This window comes from Oncorhynchus gorbuscha, linkage group LG11, assembly GCF_021184085.1.
Source record: "Oncorhynchus gorbuscha isolate QuinsamMale2020 ecotype Even-year linkage group LG11, OgorEven_v1.0, whole genome shotgun sequence".
NCBI classification, from domain to species: domain Eukaryota; kingdom Metazoa; phylum Chordata; class Actinopteri; order Salmoniformes; family Salmonidae; genus Oncorhynchus; species Oncorhynchus gorbuscha.
In genome coordinates, this window is record NC_060183.1 from 29124259 (window position 1) to 29144206 (window position 19948).

The following is a 19948-nucleotide window of genomic DNA, read 5'->3' on the forward strand; positions in this document are numbered from 1 at the left end:
CTGCTTGACCGTTAGACTGGGGATGAAACCCGGAAGAGAGACTGACGGACGCACCAATCAAACGACAGAACTCCCTCCAAAACTGTGACGTGAATTGCGGGCCTCTGTCTGAAACGGCGTCTAACGGGAGGCCATGAATTCTGAATACATTCTCGATAATGATTTGTGCCGTCTCCTTAGCGGAAGGAAGTTTAGCGAGGGGAATGAAATGTGCCGCCTTAGAGAACCTATCGACAACCGTAAGAATCACAGTCTTCCCCGCAGACAAAGGCAGACCGGTAATGAAGTCTAGGGCGATGTGAGACCATGGTCGAGAAGGAATGGGAGCGGTCTGAGACGACCGGCAGGAGGAGAGTTACCCGACTTAGTCTGCGCGCAGTCCGAACAAGCAGCCACGAAACGGCGCGTGTCACGCTCCTGAGTCGGCCACCAAAAGCGCTGGCGAATAGACGCAAGAGTGCCTCGAACACCGGGATGACCAGCTAACTTGGCAGAGTGAGCCCACTGAAGAACAGCCAGACGAGTGGAAACAGGAACGAAAAGGAGGTTACTAGGACAAGCGCGCGGCGACGCAGTGTGCGTGAGTGCTTGCTTAACCTGTCTTTCAATTCCCCAGACTGTTAACCCGACAACACGCCCATAAGGAAGAATCCCCTCGGGATCAGTAGAAGCCACAGAAGAACTAAACAGACGGGATAAGGCATCAGGCTTGGTGTTCTTGCTACCCGTACGGTAAGAAATCACAAACTCGAAACGAGCGAAAAACAACGCCCAACGAGCTTGACGGGCATTAAGTCGTTTGGCAGAACGGATGTACTCAAGGTTCTTATGGTCTGTCCAAACGACAAAAGGAACGGTCGCCCCCTCCAACCACTGTCGCCATTCGCCTAGGGCTAAGCGGATGGCGAGCAGTTCACGGTTACCCACATCATAGTTGCGCTCAGATGGCGACAGGCGATGAGAAAAATAAGCGCAAGGATGAACCTTATCGTCAGACTGGAAGCGCTGGGATAGAATGGCTCCCACGCCTACCTCTGAAGCGTCAACCTCGACAATGAATTGTCTAGTGACGTCAGGAGTAACGAGGATAGGAGCGGACGTAAAACGTTCTTTTAGAAGATCAAAAGCTCCCTGGGCGGAACCGGACCACTTAAAACACGTCTTGACAGAAGTAAGAGCTGTGAGAGGGGCAGCAACTTGACCGAAATTACGAATGAAACGCCGATAGAAATTAGCGAAACCTAAAAGCGCTGCAACTCGACACGTGACCTTGGAACGGGCCAATCACTGACAGCTTGGACCTTAGCGGAATCCATCTGAATGCCTTCAGCGGAAATAACGGAACCGAGAAAAGTAACGGAGGAGACATGAAAAGAGCACTTCTCAGCCTTTACGTAGAGACAATTCTCTAAAAGGCGCTGTGGAACACGTCGAACGTGCTGAACATGAATCTCGAGTGACGGAGAAAAAATCAGGATATCGTCAAGATAGACAAAAACAAAGATGTTCAGCATGTCTCTCAGAACATCATTAACTAATGCCTGAAAAACAGCTGGCGCATTGGCGAGACCAAACGGCAGAACCCGGTACTCAAAATGCCCTAACGGAGTGTTAAACGCCGTTTCCACTCGTCCCCCTCTCTGATGCGCACGAGATGGTAAGCGTTACGAAGGTCCAACTTAGTAAAGCACCTGGCTCCCTGCAGAATCTCGAAGGCTGATGACATAAGGGGAAGCGGATAACGATTCTTAACCGTTATGTCATTCAGCCCTCGATAATCCACGCAGGGGCGCAGAGTACCGTCCTTCTTCTTAACAAAAAGAACCCCGCCCCGGCCGGAGAGGAAGAAGGCACTATGGTACCGGCGTCAAGAGACACAGACAAATAATCCTCGAGAGCCTTACGTTCGGGAGCCGACAGAGAGTATAGTCTACCCCGAGGAGGAGTGGTCCCCGGAAGGAGATCAATACTACAATCATACGACCGGTGAGGAGGAAGGGAGTTGGCTCGGGACCGACTGAAGACCGTGCGCAGATCATGATATTCCTCCGGCACTCCTGTCAAATCGCCAGGTTCCTCCTGAGAAGTAGGGACAGAAGAAACGGGAGGGATGGCAGACATTAAACACTTCACATGACAAGAAACGTTCCAGGATAGGATAGAATTACTAGACCAATTAATAGAAGGATTATGACATACTAGCCAGGGATGACCCAAAACAACAGGTGTAAACGGTGAACGAAAAATCAAAAAAGAAATAGTCTCACTGTGGTTACCAGATACTGTGAGGGTTAAAGGTAGTGTCTCAAATCTGATACTGGGAAGATGACTACCATCTAAGGCGAACATGGGCGTAGGCTTCTCTAACTCTCTGAAAGGAATGTCATGTTTCCGAACCCAAGCTTCGTCCATGAAACAACCCTCAGCCCCAGAGTCTATCAAGGCACTACATGTAGCACCCGAACCGGTCCAGCGTAGATGGACCGACAAAGTAGTACAGGATTTTGATGGAGAGACTTGAGTAGTTGCGCTCACCTGTAGCCCTCCGCTTACAGATGAGCTCTGGCTTTTACTGGACATGAATTAACAAAATGTCCAGCAACTCCGCAATAGAGGCACAGGCGGTTGGTGATCCTCCGTTCCCTCTCCTTAGTCGAGATGCGAATCCCTCCCAGCTGCATGGGCTCAGTCTCTGAGCCAGAGGAGGGAGATGGTTGCGATGCGGAGCAGGAAACACCGTTGATGCGAGCTCTCTTCCACGAGCCCGGTGACGAAGATCTACCCGTCGTTCTATGCGGATGGCGAGAGCAATCAAAGAGTCCACATCTGAAGGAACCTCCCGGGAGAGAATCTCATCCTTAACCACTGCGTGGAGTCCCTCCAGAAAACGAGCGAGCAGCGCCGGCTCGTTCCACTCACTAGAGGCAGCAAGAGTGCGAAACTCAATAGAATAATCCGTTATGGACCGTTCACCTTGGCATAGGGAAGCCAGGGCCCTAGAAGCCTCCCTACCAAAAACTGAACGGTCAAAAACCCGAATCATCTCCTCTTTAAAGTTCTGGTACTTGTTAGAGCAATCAGCCCTTGCCTCCCAGATAGCTGTGCCCCATTCTCGAGCCCGGCCAGTAAGGAGTGAAATGACGTAAGCAACCCGAGCTCTCTCTAGAGTATGTGTTGGGTTGGAGAGAGAACACAATCTCACACTGCGTGAGAAAGGAGCGGCACTCAGTGGGCTGCCCGGAGTAGCAAGGTGGGTTATTAACCCTAGGTTCTGGAGGCTCGGCAGGCCAGGAAGTAACAGGTGGCACGAGACGAAGACTCTGGAACTGTCCAGAGAGGTCGGAAACCTGAGCGGCCAGGTTCTCCACGGCATGGCGAGCAGCAGACAATTCCTGCTCGTGTCTGCCGAGCATGGCTCCTTGGATCTCGACGGCAGTGTAACGAGCGTCTGAAGTCGCTGGGTCCATTCCTTGGTCGGTTCCTTCTGTCATGCCGGTGAAAGAGGACCCAAAAGCGACTTGGCGAAAACAGAGTCTTTAATCCAGTAAAGTAAATACAATCAAAAAACACAACTTTCACTCGAAATGACGAGGACAAACTGGAGACTCGATCTTGAACAGCAGGTGAACAGCAGGTTGCCTCGGGAAGGCACTTGAACCAGACAGACTCAGACACCTGCTCACCACGCAGCATCTGAGGAAAACACGACACGACAGGGCGATACACAAACACAGCACGGTGAATTCTAGACAAGGAACCGACAGGGCAGAAACGAATAACAAGGAGAGAAATAGGGACTCTAATCAGGGAAAAGGATCGGGAACAGGTGTGGGAAGGCTAAATGATGATTAGGGGAATAGGAACAGCTGGGAGCAGGAACGGAACGATAGAGAGAAGAGAGAGCGAGAGAGTGAGAGAGGGAGGGGGAGAGAGAGGGATAGAAAGAGGGAAAGAACCTAATAAGACCAGCAGAGGGAAACGAATAGAATGGGGAGCACAGGGACAAGACATGATAATAAATGACAAAACATGACAGAGTCAGCTGATTCTAGTTGTCTCGGATTGGGAACCGTATTTAGGTAGCCTGAGTGCGAGTTGTATTTCGTGGGTGATTGTACCTGTCTTTGTGTTAGTCACCAGATAGGCTGTAATTTGTTTCACTTGTTTGTTGTTTTTGTATTTTCAATTAATTCATGTACCGCTTTATCTTTATTAAAGGTCATGAGTAACCTACACGCTGCATTTCGGTCTGCCTCTCTTCTAACAGCAGATGAAGTTCATTACAGAATCACCCACCACGATTCACAGACCGAGCAGCGTGTGAACTGGCAGGATCTGAAGGAGGACGATATGGATTATACTACGTGGGAAGAAATCGACAGGTGGGCGGCAGACCCAGGGCGTGTGCAGGAGCCCGCCTGGGATTCCCTACAGCAATGCGAAGAGGGCTACAGGCGAATCGAATCAACGAAAAAGACACGCCGGAAAAAAGGGAAGGCGCTGGTTTAAACAGGCAGCGACAGCTGGAGCAGCAAAGGGAGGATGAATTATTTGGAGAATGGACATGGGAAGACGTATTGGATGGTAAAGGTTGTTACACTTGGGAGGAGATATTGGCCGGAAGAGATCGCCTCCCATGGGAACAGGTGGAGGCACTAAGGAGAGCAGAGGCAGCGGGAGATAGGAGCCGACAATACGAGGGAACACGGTTGGCAAGGAAACCGGAAAAACAGCCCCAAAAAATTATTGGGGGGGAGCTAGAAGGGAGAATAGTTATGCCAGGTAGGAGACCTGCGCATACTCCCTGTGCTCACCGTTGGGCTAGAGAGACCGGGCAGGCACCGTGTTATGCTATGGAGCGCACGGTGTTTTCAGTGCGGGAGCATAGCCCGGTGAGGCACATACCAGCTCTTCCTATTGGCCGGGCTAGAGTGGGCATCGAGCCAGGGAAGCTTGGGCAGGCTCGGTGCTCTAGAGCTCCAGTGCGCCTGCACGGTCCGGTCTATCCAGAGCCACCTCTACACACCAGTCCTCCGGTAGCAGCTCCCTGCACCAGGCTTCCTGTGCGTGTCCTCGCGCCAGTACCACCAGTTCCAGCACCACGCACCAGGCCTCCAGTGCGCCTCGCCTGTTTAGCGCAGCCAGAGTTTTTCTCCTCTCCTGCGCTGCCGGAGTCTCCTGTCTGTCCAGCGCCACCAGTGCTCCCAGTCGGCCCAGCGCGTCCAGTGCGCATCGCCTGTTCAGCACAGCCAGTGCTTTTCTCCCCTCCTGCGCTGCCGGAGTCTCCCGCTTGTTTAGCGCAACCAGAGCTGTTCTCTTCTCCTGCGCTATCGGAGTCTCCCGCTTGTTTAGCGCAACCAGAGCTGTTCTCCTCTCCTGCGCTGCCGGAGTCTCCTGTCTGTCCAGCGCCACCAGTGCTCCCAGTCGGCCCAGCGCGTCCAGTGCGCCTCGCCTGTTCAGCGCAGCCAGAGCCTTTCTCCTCTCCTGCGCTGCCAGAGTCTCCTGTCTGCCCAGCGCCGCCAGTCGGCCCAGCGTCACCAGTCTGCCAGGATCCGCCAGAAGTGCCAGTCTGCCAGGATCCGCCAGAAGTGCCAGTCTACCAAGATCTTCTAGATCGGCCAGACAACCTTAATCATCCAGGTCCACCAGCCAGCCAGGATTTACCGGAGCCTACTACCTGCCTGAGCTTCCTCTCAGTACTGAGCTTCCTCTCAGTACTAGGCTCCCTCTCTGTACTGGGCTCCCTCTCAGTACCAAGCTCCCTCTCAGTACCGAGCTTCCTCTCAGTACCGGGCTTCCCCTCAGTACCGGGCTTCCCCTCAGTACCGGGCTTCCCCTCAGTACCGGGCTTCCCCTCAGTACCGGGCTGCCCCTCTGTCCCGGGCTGCCCCTCTGTCCCGGGCTGCCCCGCTATCCCGAGTTGCCCCTCTATCCTGAGTTGCCCTCTATCCTGAGTTGCCCCTCTATCCTGAGTTGCCCCTCTATCCTGAGTTGCCCCTCTATCCCGAGTTGCCCCTCTATCCCGAGCTGCCCCTCTATCCCGAGCTGCCCCTCTGTCCCGAGCTGCCCCTCTGTCCCGAGCTGCCCCTCGGTCCCGAGCTGCCCCTCAGTTATGTGGGGATCAGGGTGAGGACTATTAGGCCATGGTCGGCGGAGAAGGTGGATTATCCTAGGACGCGAAGGGGAGGAACTAGGACATTGATGGAGTGGGGTCCACGTCCCGAGCCAGAACCGCCACCATGGACAGACGCCCACCCGGACCCTCCCTATGCTCTTGAGGTGCGTCCCGGAGTCCGCACCTTAGGGGGGGGGTTCTGTCACGCCTTGGTCATTGTATCTTGTGTTTTTGTTATGTTTGGGTAGGCCAGGGTGTGGCATGGGTTTATATGTTGTATTTTCATATTAGGGTTTGTATTAATTGGGAGTGTGTATTATTAGGGGTGTGTCTAGTTAGGCTTGGCTGCCTGAGGCGATTCCTAATTGGAGTCAGCTGATTCTAGTTGTCTCGGATTGGGAACCGTATTTAGGTAGCCTGAGTGCGCGTTGTATTTCGTGGGTGATTGTACCTGTCTTTGTGTTAGTCACCAGATAGGCTGTAATTTGTTTCACTTGTTTGTTGCTTTTGTATTTTCAATTAATTAATGTACCGCTTTATCTTTATTAAAGGTCATGAGTAACCTACACGCTGCATTTCGGTCTGCCTCTCTTCTAACAGCAGATGAAGTTCATTACAATTCCATTGTAGTGTAAACAATCAGCAAAGGGTCTGAGATTATGACATCTGCGGTTGCAGCTCGCTGTATCCAGTGGTGTAAAGTCCAAATACTTTGAAGTTTAAAGTACTACTTAAGTCGTTTTTTGGGATATCTGTACTTTACTATTTCTATTTTTGACAACTTTGACTTTACTACATTCCTAAAGAAAATATTGTACGTTTTACTCCATACATTGTCCCTGACAACCAAAAGTACTCATTACATTTTGAATGACAGGACAGGAAAATAGTCAAATTCACACACTTATCAAGCAGTGGTCATCCCTACTCCCTCTGGTCTGATGGAACACAAATGCATCTCTTGTAAATAATGTCTGGAGTGTGACCCTGGCTATCCGAAAATGTAAAAAACAAGACAATTGTGCCGTCTGATTTGCTAAATAGTAGGAATTTTAAATCATTTATACTTTCACTTTTGATACTTTAGTATTTGCAATTACATTTACTTTTGATACTTAAGTATATTTAAAGCCAAATACTTTTACACCTTTACTCAAGTAGTATTTTGAAAACTTTCACTTTTACTTGAGTAACTTTCTATTAAGGTATCTATATTTTTTACTCAAGTATGACAATTGGTTACTTTTTCCACCACTGATTGAGGGTTAGGTCGACAGCTTGTTTGGTACGTTTCACCAAAAAACGTATTAAAACTAACAGCCAAAGTACTGCTATTTGCCTCATTATTAGCTATCTGATGTAATACCACTAAAAACTTGGTTGATTGAGGTGGATTGCAACTTTAAAACACTTTAAACAAAAAAACGAACACGGAAGGGACATGTATGACAGCGTATTCTAGTTCCCGCTAATATCCAGTAACTTGGCACAGCCATTGAAGAGGAGTGGACAACATTGGGGTGACAGGGTAGCCTAGTGGTTAGAGCATTGGACTAGTAACCAAAAGGTTGTAAGTTCATATCCCCGAGCCGACAAGGTACAAATCTGTCGTTCTGCTCCTAAACAGGCAGTTAATCCACTGTTCCTAGGCCATCATTGAAAATAAGAATTTGTTCTTTAACTGACTTGCCTAGTTAAATAAAGGTCAAATAAAATTTCACAGGCCACAATCAACAGCCTGATCAACTCTATGCGAATGAGATGTGTCGCTGTATAGGAGGAAAATGGTGGTCACACCAGATACTGACAGTTTTTTTTTAAATCCACACCCCTACCTTTTTTAAGGTAGCTGTGACCAACCTGTATTCCCAGTCACGTGAAATCCATAGATTAGGGCCTAAATCATTTATTTCAATTGACTGATTTCCTTATATGTCTGACATTTTTGCATGTTGCATTTATATGTTTGTTCAGTGTAATTACCACTGACAAACAAATAGCCCCGTTCAGCCACTTCTAGCCACATCTACTGTAGTCCCAGGCATGTTATTGGAGTCCAAACATAGTTTTAAGTAAGATATGTATGGGGCAGCCTGGGCGGGGTAGAGATGGGGGTGGGGGACTAAGGCGGTCACTGTCCTCCCCTAACTGTCTCTAAAGATAAGAGACAAAACCACAAGTGCTACACATATTCAGTATTGTGGTCTCTCTCTCTCTCCGCTCTACAATGACTGAGTCAAACCTTCCGTAAGTTAATCAAGTAACTATTTTACGTTTGATGTACTTTTGAAATTTCCCTGTGACATTAATCCTGCATGTGTTGTTGGGTGTTACTACTATTTACAGTAAAATAGTACGGTTATTATTACAGTAGGCAATACTGATAGATATGTCGCAAGCTAAAGCATGACAGTGCAATACATCTGACTTCAAAGTGTCAATGTTTAAATTGTGTCCCTGCATGTAAATGGATCATTAGTATCCTATTGTTATCATTTTTATTTTAGTGACAAGAACCTGGGGGAAGAAAATAGTGGTGGTCTGAAAAAAAGGAATAAGCAGAAGAGTAAGGAGGATGCCTGGAAACTTGATGGACCCAAAGACCCGTTTGCTATGGTGTGTGTGTGTGTGTGTGTGTGTGTGTGTGTGTGTGTGTGTGCGTGTGCGTGTGCGTGTGCGTGTGCGTGTGTGTGTGTGTGTGTGTGTGTGTGTGTGTGTGTGTGTGTGTGTGTGTGTGTGTGTGTGTGTGTGTGTGACTGTCTATTAACTGTGTAAGTTGTGATCCTTAAATATGAGAAAGAGAGTACTCTGAAAAACAGCAAGTTGAGGCCTCCCACAAATGCTCTCATAAAACCGGATCTACAATCAGATCACCCTTCCACTATTCTAACCATAACCATTTGGACAAAAATAACATCTGACCCTGTATCAGTGCCTAGAGTGATCAACACTGTGTGTTTCTCCCCAGCTGGATGCTCTCCCGGAGGAAAAGCAGCAGGAGATCCAGAGGGCCCTGCACCTCTTCTCCCTGGGCAAGGGCCTCCCGAGGACTCTGGAGGAGGCCAGCAGACGCCCCTACCCCTTCTGGGACACCCAACCTGTCCCCAAACTAGGTATGGTACTTGTATGGTAACCAAACTTGTTGTAGGGTACATGGTTGATTCAAGACAGAGTAAAAGCTAAGAGATTAAAATAACAAGCCAAAGTAAACCAGCAATGCTGTCCAGAACCCTTTATTTATCCTTTATCCGTCTCTCTCTCTCTCGTTCTCATATTCTCTTTCTCTCTCTCTCTCTCTCTCTCTCTCTCTCCTTCTCATATTCTCTCTCTCTCTCTCTCTCTCTCTCTCTCTCTCTCTCTCTCTCTCTCTCTCTCTCTCTCACTCCAGGTGACGACAATGCCACGACCCATGGTCCTATTGAGGTGGATAAGGTCAGTGTTCGTGAGGAGCCTTACAGTCTACCACAGGGGTTCAGCTGGGCCGCCCTGGATCTGGGGGACCCTGCTGTGGTGAGTGACACTTCTCCCCTTCCTTCCTTACTGAGGCCTTAGCTGTTGTTGGATGCTGTCACTCTTTTGTTTGTGAGCGTATTTGCATGTTATGTCTCTCTCTCTCTCTCTCCAATTCATATTTCAATTAAAACTCTATCGGCACGAATGTAAAGATACAACAATATTCCAAAAACGAATCGAAGTCAAAGTCAAAGTAAAGCTAACCGTATGTTAATAGTAAACACTGGATTTGATTCAATTGGATTCAATCGATTAATCAAACGAAAACACTCTCCCACTCTGGCTACCCTTCTCTCCCGTCCCTCCCCAGCTGAGGGAGCTGTGTGCTCTGCTGAATGAGAACTATATGGAAGAGGATGACAACACCTCCAGGTTTGACTTCTCCCCTGACTACCTGCTGTGGTGAGTGAAGTTTATAGCATCTGAATGTATCTTTGTTTTGGGCTGTAGATAATCCAACTAACTATCCACTGCAACTGAAGTAGGTGGGTAGTTAATTGTGTTGATTTTTTAAATTTCTCTCTCTCTCTCTCTCTCTCTCTCTCTCTCTCTCTCTCTCTCTCTCTCTCTCTCTCTCTCTCTCTCTCTCTCTCTCTCTCTCTCTCTCTCTCTCTCTCTCTCTCTCTCTCTCTCTCTCTCTCTCTCTCCCAGGGCCCTGTGTCCCCCAGGTTGGTTGCCCCAGTGGCATTGTGGGGTAAAGGTGAATGGCAATCAGAAACTAGTGGGCTTCATCGCTGCCGTGCCCACTAACATCCGCATATATGACACGTGAGTCAAAAGAAGCCATCCATATGGATGGCCATCCGTTTTTGACGGATACAAAATCTCTGTGTGGTGCAAACTATTGAGTGAAACAATGTAGTAGCACTGTTGAATACAGAAACAGTCTGGCACCCAGGCTATAAAATGTTCATTATTGCATACAGTATAATAATACCGTAGTAAACAAAGCATTATATCGTAAGCTTCTTGCTAGAAGCCCAAGTAAACATGGATATAGCCTGGGTGTCGTGACCAAATGTGTTCCTCACAATGAATGGGTTCCCTAGGGAGAAGAGGATGGCGCAGGTCCACTTCCTGTGCGTCCACAAGAAGCTGCGCTCCAAACGAATGACCCCGGTGCTCATCAGAGAGGTCACCAGACGGGTCAACCTGCAGGGAGTCTACCAGGCCGTCTACACTGCCAGCGGGGTACTGCCCAAACCTGTAGCTACCTGCAGGTGGGTGCTACACACACATACACAAATGTAGACACACACTCAGACACACACACAATATATATAGACAGTATATAGACAGACTTCACTCTAGACCGACTTTCTGAACACACAAGTTAGTTATCTATTTGTTTCTCTTCTCCTGTTTACGCCCATTTCCATCCTGTGTGTACATGTTGGCAGGTACTGGCACCGCTCTCTGAACCCACGCAAGCTGATCGAGGTGAATTTCCCCATCTCCAGCCTGAGGGGCAACATGACCGTCCAACGAGCGCTCAAGCTCAACCGCCTGCTTGAAGTTAGTGTGTGGCTGGTGCCCCCCCCTGTGGCCAACACAATGCAACTACTACCAGACCCACTTAAAAATACACTGCAATCACAATCTCATCCTGTGTGTACAGTGGCTTGATACTGAAAACTGGAATTGACCCCAATCCTGCCCTTTCTCTCTCTTTCCCGCTCTGTCAGGCTCCCAAAACAGCAGGTTTGCGGCCCATGACAAGGGGTGATGTGAAAGGGGTACACATGCTCCTTCAGGGGTACCTAAAGAAGTACCACCTGACCCCCGTCCTGTCTCAGGAGGAAGTGGAGCACTGGTTGTTACCACGGGAGAATGTGATTGACACCTACGTTGTGGAGGTTGGTGTCCTTCCAATACCTTAGTCAGTTAGGCAAATTATTATTGTTCTCCGGGCTTTGGCAGTCCCTTAAAGCTGACAACCACAATAGGCTAAACAGTGCCAATGGCCGCCCCAGGCACATTTGTTAATGTTTTTGTTTTGAGGAAAAATATAATCCAGCATTGTGGTAAGTAAAAATATATTTGTTGTTCTACCGCATGTTAAAATGATGTGAAATGATGTCAGAGGGGGGGGGGAAACGGTGTTTGTTGTTTGAAATAACCCTTTTGCTGCTGTAATATCGCAAAGCGACGTGGCAATTTCACCGCTATGGATCACAGCTTTAAAGAGTGACTGAACGCACCGATTCGGCATGCGTTTCTCTGTGGCTCATTAAGAAAAACAAGATATCAGTCTTGGGGGTGTGGTTCGATGGGGCAGTTACTGATGTTTGTCCCCCATGAGACACCAATGGGAACAAAGCCAGTATTACTTCGTCAAAATAGCCCGAATGAATCTAAGATAACTCAAGAAATCTGTAATTAATTTAGAATGTTTTTTTTTTTGCCGAGGAGGTTTTTAGTGGCCCAATTTTACATCTGGTGTTTGGTGCAGTACTTCTCAAGTAAATAAATGTTGTCTTATGTAAACGAAGTCAGATCCGCTGCACTGATGGGCCAGTCAGTGTCACTGTCTGTGTGTTCTGTGGTAGGAATGGATAGAGGCAATCACCACAGCTGTGTATCATGCGTTAGTGGGCAAGTGGGCATTGTCGAAATCAAAACCTAACCGTCCATGACTCAAGTAAGTCATGACGAACTAACTTACAAAACGTCGTTTTGGATGAGATTGAACTTATGAACAAAATGATTTACACTTTGTAGTCAATTTGACACGAGAATACATTCTTCTGACTAAATTTGTAAGTCGCTCTGGATAAGAGCGTCTGCTAAATGACTTAAATGTAATGTAAATGTAAATTCGATGCCACATATGCCATATCAGAAATGTTGTTTATTGCCGTCAGTTGAGCTTCAAATCCTACTACCAACAGAGTTTACTAAAAGGCCCAGTGCAGTCAAAAACGTGATTTACCTGTGTTTTATACATATTTCCACACTATGACGTCGGAATAATAGAACATTATGATAATGCCCTTCTAGTATAAGAGATGTTTGAAAAGACAAAAAAAGTGTTGGCCTGCCAGGTGGTAAATTAGCTAATAGACCAATAAGAAAAAGAGCTCCCAAACTATCTGCCAATTACAGCTAGTTTTCAGTTTTCCCTTATTCTTATTAAGTGCAGGTAGTCCTTCCATGTTTCAGTCCCTTTTCTTCTCCAATGTTCACCACCCTGTTTCCCTGGCACAGAGCTCTGCTGGTGTGCTGACAGACTTTGTGAGTTTCTACACCATGGTGTCCAGGGTGTTGAACCATCCGGTACACAAGGGGCTGAAGGCAGCCCATTCCCTCTACTGTGTCTCCTCCTCCACTCCACTGCCTGACCTCATGGAGGATACTCTGTTCCTGGCTAAATCTGTGAGTGTGTGTGTCTGGGGGCCAACGTTTATGTGTGTGGGTAAACCTGTGAGTGTGTGTGTGTGTGTGTGGGCGTCAAAGCTATAGCTATGACTGTGTGAGGGCCACGTAGTTTACGTTTACGTAGTTTGCCACAAATCACATCGCATGTGTGTGTGTGTGTGTGTGTGTGTGTGTGTGTGTGTGTGTGTGTGTGTGTGTGTGTGTGTGTGTGTGTGTGTGTGTGTGTGTGTGTGTGTGTGTGTGTGTGTGTGTGTGTGTGTGTGTGTGTGTGTGTGTGTGTGTGTGTGTGTGACGAGTTAATGAGTTTATTCATACTGTATCAATCCCCTTGGCTAAATGCTCTTTCTCTTTCTGTCAACTCTCTTTCTCTGTGATACAGAAAGGCTTTGACGTCTTCACTGTTCTGGATCTGATGGAGAACACTTCTTTCCTGGAGAAGCTCAAGTTTGGCATCGGGGACAAGAGCCTACACTACTACCTGTACAATTGGAGATGTCCCACTATAGGCCTGAAAATGGTAACTATCACTGCAGTATCTGTTATGAACCTACCCCTTAAGCTGACTCTTAAAATCCTTACTTCTAGAGGTCATTTGGAAAGTCTTGCCTTACCATAACTCACTTGCTACATATACATTGTGTATAAATGGATTGTAATTATGTTGATGACAATGATGATGGTACGTACCGGCAATCCCAACTGGAAAGAAAATTGTGTTTACAAAAAATATTTTAAAAGCTATATGGATTGAGAGGTGTAATCCATAGAGTTTGTACTGTGCAAAATAAATGAGCAATAATTATTTATTATTTTGACAGGTTGGCTTGGTGGTGCTGTGATGTCCATGACCACTCATAGGTGAAGACGGTGGACCAATCCAGGGTTTCCCAAACTCGGTCCTGGGGCCCCCCCTGGGTGCACATTTAGTTTTTCCCTAGCCCTACACAGCTGATTAAAATAATCCAAGTTTGATGATGAGTTAGTTATTTGAATCAGCTGTGTAGTGCTGGGGGAAACACTGGACCAATCAACCAGCAAAAACATCTGAGCCGTCTATTTAAGTTTGAACTTTGACCTGCACTACTATTTGTTCTGAGGCCTTAACTGATGGCTCGGGCACAGATAAGAGGGCCATGATACTAACCAACCCAGATGAATACAGCAGGCAATGACAAACAGTGTTATCTTAAACACACAATAAACACAAATGATGGAAGTGATACAAAAATGAATAAAGTTTCCATGAGTTAAATGTATTGAAGTCTTACAAGTATGTAGCAAAATGACTGCATTTTGATTGTGGTTGTGATTCTAGACCAAGTTCAGCATCTGGGGGGGGGGGGGGTGAAGAGCATGTAAGAACTTAGCAAACAGAAATGTCTAAGACTTCAAACATGTATTTGCAACAATCCCAAAGACCTTCCCAATGGGCAAAGCTGGTTGTGATAATGTCCTTCCAACCAGCTTTTGCAGGTTAGTTTCTATCTTGCTCTTATGGAACATTCCATGGCTAAACAGGATATCAATGAGAAACAACTCTCTCTTGAACGTCTAAGGTATCCATTTGCTGCTATGGAAAGTAGTAAGAGTGCTACTAACCTTGTGCTGCTTTGGCGGTATGGGCTGTTCAGGGTACTTCAACAGTCTGTTCACATAACCTCTTGTGACCTAGGAAAGATCACTGAGATGAGGGTTTCATTGTCATTTGGGACTAAGCTGTGTTGGCAAGTTGGCAACTCCATACACTACAGGTCAAAAGTTTTAGAACACTGACTCATTCAAGGGTTTTTCTTTATTTTTACTATTTTCTACATTGTAGCATAATAATGAAGACATCACAACTATGAAATAACACATATGGAATCGTGTTGTAACCAAAAAAGTGTTAAACTTATCAAAATATATTTTATATTTGAGATTCTTCAAATAGTCACCATTTACCTTGATGACAGCTTTGCACACTCTTGGCATTCTCTCAACCAGCTTCATGAGGTAGTCACCTGGAATGCATTTCAATTAACAGGTGTGCCTTGTTAAAAGTTAATTTGTGGAATTTCTTTCCTTTTTAATGCGTTTCAGCCAATCAGTTGTGTGGTGACAAGGTAGGGGGGTATACAGAAGATAGCCCTTTTTGGTAAAATACCTAGTCCATATTATGGCAAGAACAGCTCAAATAAGCAAAGAGAAATGACAGACCATCATTACTTTAAGACATGAACCTACATACGGAAATACGGAAAACTTCAAGAACTTTGAACGTTTCTTCAAATGCAGTCACAAAAACCATCAAGCGCTATGATGAAACTGGCTCTCTTGAGGACCGCCACAGGAATGGAAGACCCAGAGTTACCTCTGCTGCAGAGGATAAGTTCATTAGAGTTACCAGCCTCAGAAATTGCAGCCCAAATAAATGCTTCACAGAGTTCAAAGTAACAAACACATCTCAACATCAACTGTTCAGAGGAGACTGCGTGAATCATGCCTTCATGGTCGAATTGTTGCAAAGCAACCACTACTAAAGGACACCAATAATAAGAAGAGATTTGCTTGGGCCAAGAAACACGAGACATGAACATTAGACCAGTAGAAATGTGTCCTTTGGTCTGGAGTCCAAATTTTAGATTTTTGGTTCTAACCGCCGTGTCTTTGTGAGATGCGCTGTGGGTGAACGGATGATCTCTGCATGTGTATTTCCCACAGTAATGCATGGAGGAGGAGGTGTTATGGTGTGGGGGTGCTTTGCTGGTGACACTGTCTGTGATTTATTTAGAATTCAAGGCACACTTAACCAGCATGGTTACCACAGCATTCTGCAGCGATACACCATGCCATCTGGTTTGGGCTTAGTGGGACTATCATTTGTTTTTCAACAGGACAATGACCCAACACACCTCCAGGCTGTGTAAGGGCTATTCTACCAAGAAGGAGAGTGATAGAGTGCAACATCAGATGACCTGGCCTCCACAATCACTTGACCTCAACCAAATTGACATGGTTTGGGATGAGTCGGACCGCAGAGTGAAGGAAAAGCAGCCAACAAGTGCTCAACATATGTGGGAACTCCTTCAAGACTGTTGGAAATGTATTCCAGGTGAAGCTGGTTGAGAGAATGCCAAGAGTGTGCAAAGCTGCCATCAAGGCAAAGGGTGGCTATTTGAAGAATTTCAAATATAACTTATATTTGGATTTATTTAACACTTTTTGATTACTACATGATTCCATATGTGTTATTTCATAGTTGTGATGTCTTCACTATTATTCTACAATGTAGAAAATAGTAAAAATAAAGACAAACTCTTCAATGAGTCAGTGTTCTAAAACATTTGACCGGTAGTGTACATTCACACAAACACTACCAGTATTGTGAGACATATTTTGTACTGCAGTCTCTCTATCTCATTCTCTCTCTCTCCCTCTGTCACACACACACACACACACACACACACACACACACACACACACACACACACACACACACACACACACACACACACACACACACACACACACACACACACACACACACACACACACACACACACACACACACACACACACACACACACACACACACACACACATACTTTGAAGTCGTCCAGCCATGTCCTGTGGTCGTAGACTGACTTAGTCATGTTGATCTTCTTTAGAATGGCCTGGTTCTCCAGAGAGATCTTCACCAGCTCCCTGTTCCTTAGGTCTGCGCTCACACTGGACACGCAATGGGGAAACGTACATGAGATTACATTGTCTCTGTAACCATAGAATACAATGTGTAAGAGGGTTTATAATCCTGTACTAAACGTTTATTTAAGTATGAAAACACTGGAAACAAATGGGAAGCTTACATGAGCATGCACTGTCTTGAATAGGTGTTACCTTAAAATCTAACATCTAATACAGTTTATAACCCTTTACAGTTTACTAACTATCTTTTAACTTTATATTAACTGTTTCACAGAACACAGTTTGAAAAAGGGGCATTCTCATGCCAACCACGTATGAAAACCAAACTCAAAGCTAAGTATCTAATCAATCACTGTCAAGAAGGCAATCCATTCGAATAACTTTCACGATGGAAATCCCTCGTTTCATCACATTCAACAATACTCATGTCATGACGTCAGTGAATATTCTTGCATTCGCAAATCTCAGGCCATGTTCAAGTTAATAAAGAATAGTGGAACCCTGGTGTTGGTATACATAGATATGGCTCAGAAAGATATGATTCCCATTCATAATGGGGACATAAGTAGCCTAATGTGACGTGTTCCCACCTGGGTTTGGGCTGGTACTTGTTCCAGTTGTCCAGGCCTCCTTTGGTGCCCATGGTGCGGGCGATCCTGGACACCAGCAAGCGGTTGTCCCTCTCCAGCTCCATCAGACGCTCCTGCTCCATCTGACAGGGACATTCAGTGTTTCCTCTACCATCATTATACTCACCCCTATTTGGATAGCCAAAAGAACAAAGATCTTTAGCTTTAAGATCAATGTTCGTCAATCGCTTACCATGATCTTAGCGCTAAAGAGGATCTTTATGTTTTTGGGGAAACCGACCCTTGAACACAATAGAATAGAATCACATAGAATAGAACATAGTAGACTGGTTCTAAAGGTACCAGTGCCACCCTACCTGAATCTTTTTCATCTTTAGATGACAATGTAGATATGTGCTGGGGGCTTTGTTGTCAACCATTTGTTTAGCTGTAAGACATTGACATATGTTAGTAACAATATTGAATGAAAATAAATTCACTTGACAGATTTTGAAAAATATGGGGATACTGGTTTTCTTGAAATAACAGTGTTTTTATATGACACTACTACAGGTGTGATATTGGCTGCCTAAATCACAATGCACTCAACTGCTTATGTTTAAAACACATTTGAGGTTAAAACACATTTGTGATGAAGATGTGTCCTAGCATATTAATCAAATTAGCCTTACTCTTCTGCATTCTGTCCATGTGGTATTTGTAGTGTTGGCCATCCCACATTTTTCTCAAGTTATTGTATTGTCCAGTGGTCCCAACAATGGCTGGGAAAGCCAAATAATCTGCTCTGTTCATTGCGATATTTAGAGTGCACCAGTCCACTCGAAAATAAACAATCGTCAGCTTAAAAAGCATCAACATTGATATTCAAATGTATCAGAATCTTCATTTGGAACCCGTTGACCAAACATTCCACTTTTGCGCTATTATGACACACTACATTGCGACCACAGGCGCGCGCAAAGGCTTCCTATTTTTGCGCTGAAATTCCGATTGGAAAGGGAGAAGGTGATACCTAGTCAATTGTACAACTGAAGCCTTCAACTGAAATGTGTCTTTCGCATTTAACCCAACCCCTCTAAATCACAAATGCGTGAGGGGCTGCCTTCATTGGTATGCGTACAAGTTGTTTTACTTCTGGTAGACGAATATTTGGAGTTGTTCTCCAAATGTTCATCAGCCTAATACCTTTACGCACAACCCAAATAAACACGCACATACATCGAAATAGGGTGTCGCTTTCAGACGGGTAACGTGATACAATTACATCGTGGAACAGCCTTATAGGGCAAATACATATGAATTCAATCACTTTTTCGTAAATGTTTGCTCATGGTTCATGGAAGAAGTGGTCAGAAAGTGACTTTTTGGACCTGAATGCCAAAACATTCAGGAGATGGAGGTGCTCAGAGGTCATCTATTTTGCATACCACACCATCAGCTCTGACTAAGGCCTTGAGGTTGATATGTAAAGCTTATTAAACCTCTTAAAGTTTTGGCCCCTTTTTTTCAATTTCCGCCTAAAATGACATACCCAATTCTAACTGCCTGTAGCTCAGGCCCTGAAGCAAGGATATGCATTTTCCTGGGACCATTTGAAATGAAACACTTTATAGTGTGTGGAAATGTTAAAGGAATGTAGGAGAATATAACACATTAGATCTGATAAAAGATAATACAAAGACAAAAACAACCGTTTTGGGGGTATTTTTTTGTACCATCATCTTTGAAATGCAAGAGAAAGGTCGTAATGTATTATTTCAGTCCATGTGCAATTCCGATATTGTACACTAGATGGCATCAGTGTATGTGCAAAGTTTTAGACTGATCTAATGAACCATTGCATTTCTGTTCAAAATTTTGTCAAGACTGCCCAAATGTGCCTAATTTGTTTATTAAATAACTTTTCATATTCAAAACTGTGCACACTCCTCAAACAATAGCATGGTATTCTTTCACTGTAATAGCTACTGTAAATTGGACAGTGCAGTTAGATTAACAAGAATTTAAGCTTTCTGCCAATATCAGATATGTCAATGTCCTGGGAAATGTTCTTGTTACTTATTTACAACCTCATGCTAACCGCATTAGCCTACATTAGCTCAACCATCCCGCAGGGGTTAAAGTGCAGAGATCCCATCAAGAGCAGTGTGCGGGTTTCTTATTTTTTCAAAAAACCAAACCATGCCATGACACATCCATGTCTTCATCAGTGGAAAAGAAAAACACTTGAATTTTATATAATTTAAAAGCTCACAAACAAGGTTGTCAAACTATTTATAATTTTTTGAAAAACATGTTTTCGAATAAAAACAGATTATTTTTTTGTTTTGCCTTCAACATTACTTACAGTGGCAAGAACAAGTATGTGAATCCTTTGGAAATACCTGGATTTCTGCATACATTGGTCATAAAATTTGATATGATCATCTAGGTCACAACAATCAGTGGCGCAACTAGAGTTTTATACATGGGGTGGCCAAGGCTACTTCAGGGGGTCCATAGACTATGACAGAAGACGGAGCTGCTCTTCCTCCCGGGGAAGGACTGCCCGTTCCATGATCTCGCCATCACGGTTGACAACTCCATTGTGTCTTCCTCCCAGAGCGCCAAGAACCTTGGCGTGATCCTGGACAACACCCTGTCGTTCTCAACCAACATCAAGGCGGTG

General features: G+C 45.5%; 1 protein-coding gene across 2 annotated transcripts; it reads left to right on the top strand.

Moving 5' to 3' along the window:
• Nucleotides 1-8289: 8289 nt before the first annotated feature.
• On the top strand, nt 8290-14262 carry nmt1b (N-myristoyltransferase 1b). Of its 2 annotated transcripts, none has more exons than XM_046368064.1 (12): nt 8290-8362; nt 8623-8731; nt 9084-9228; nt 9504-9625; nt 9939-10030; nt 10280-10396; nt 10678-10848; nt 11029-11143; nt 11314-11484; nt 12836-13003; nt 13386-13523; nt 13825-14262. In XM_046368064.1, exons 1-12 carry the CDS (start codon nt 8343-8345, stop codon nt 13843-13845), a joined length of 1389 nt encoding a protein of 462 aa, XP_046224020.1. In that variant the 5' UTR covers nt 8290-8342; the 3' UTR covers nt 13846-14262. The 2 variants fall into 2 exon arrangements, with proteins under 2 accessions (XP_046224020.1, XP_046224021.1); XM_046368065.1 differs by having other exon boundaries at nt 11029-11068.
• Nucleotides 14263-19948: the final 5686 nt, after the last annotated feature.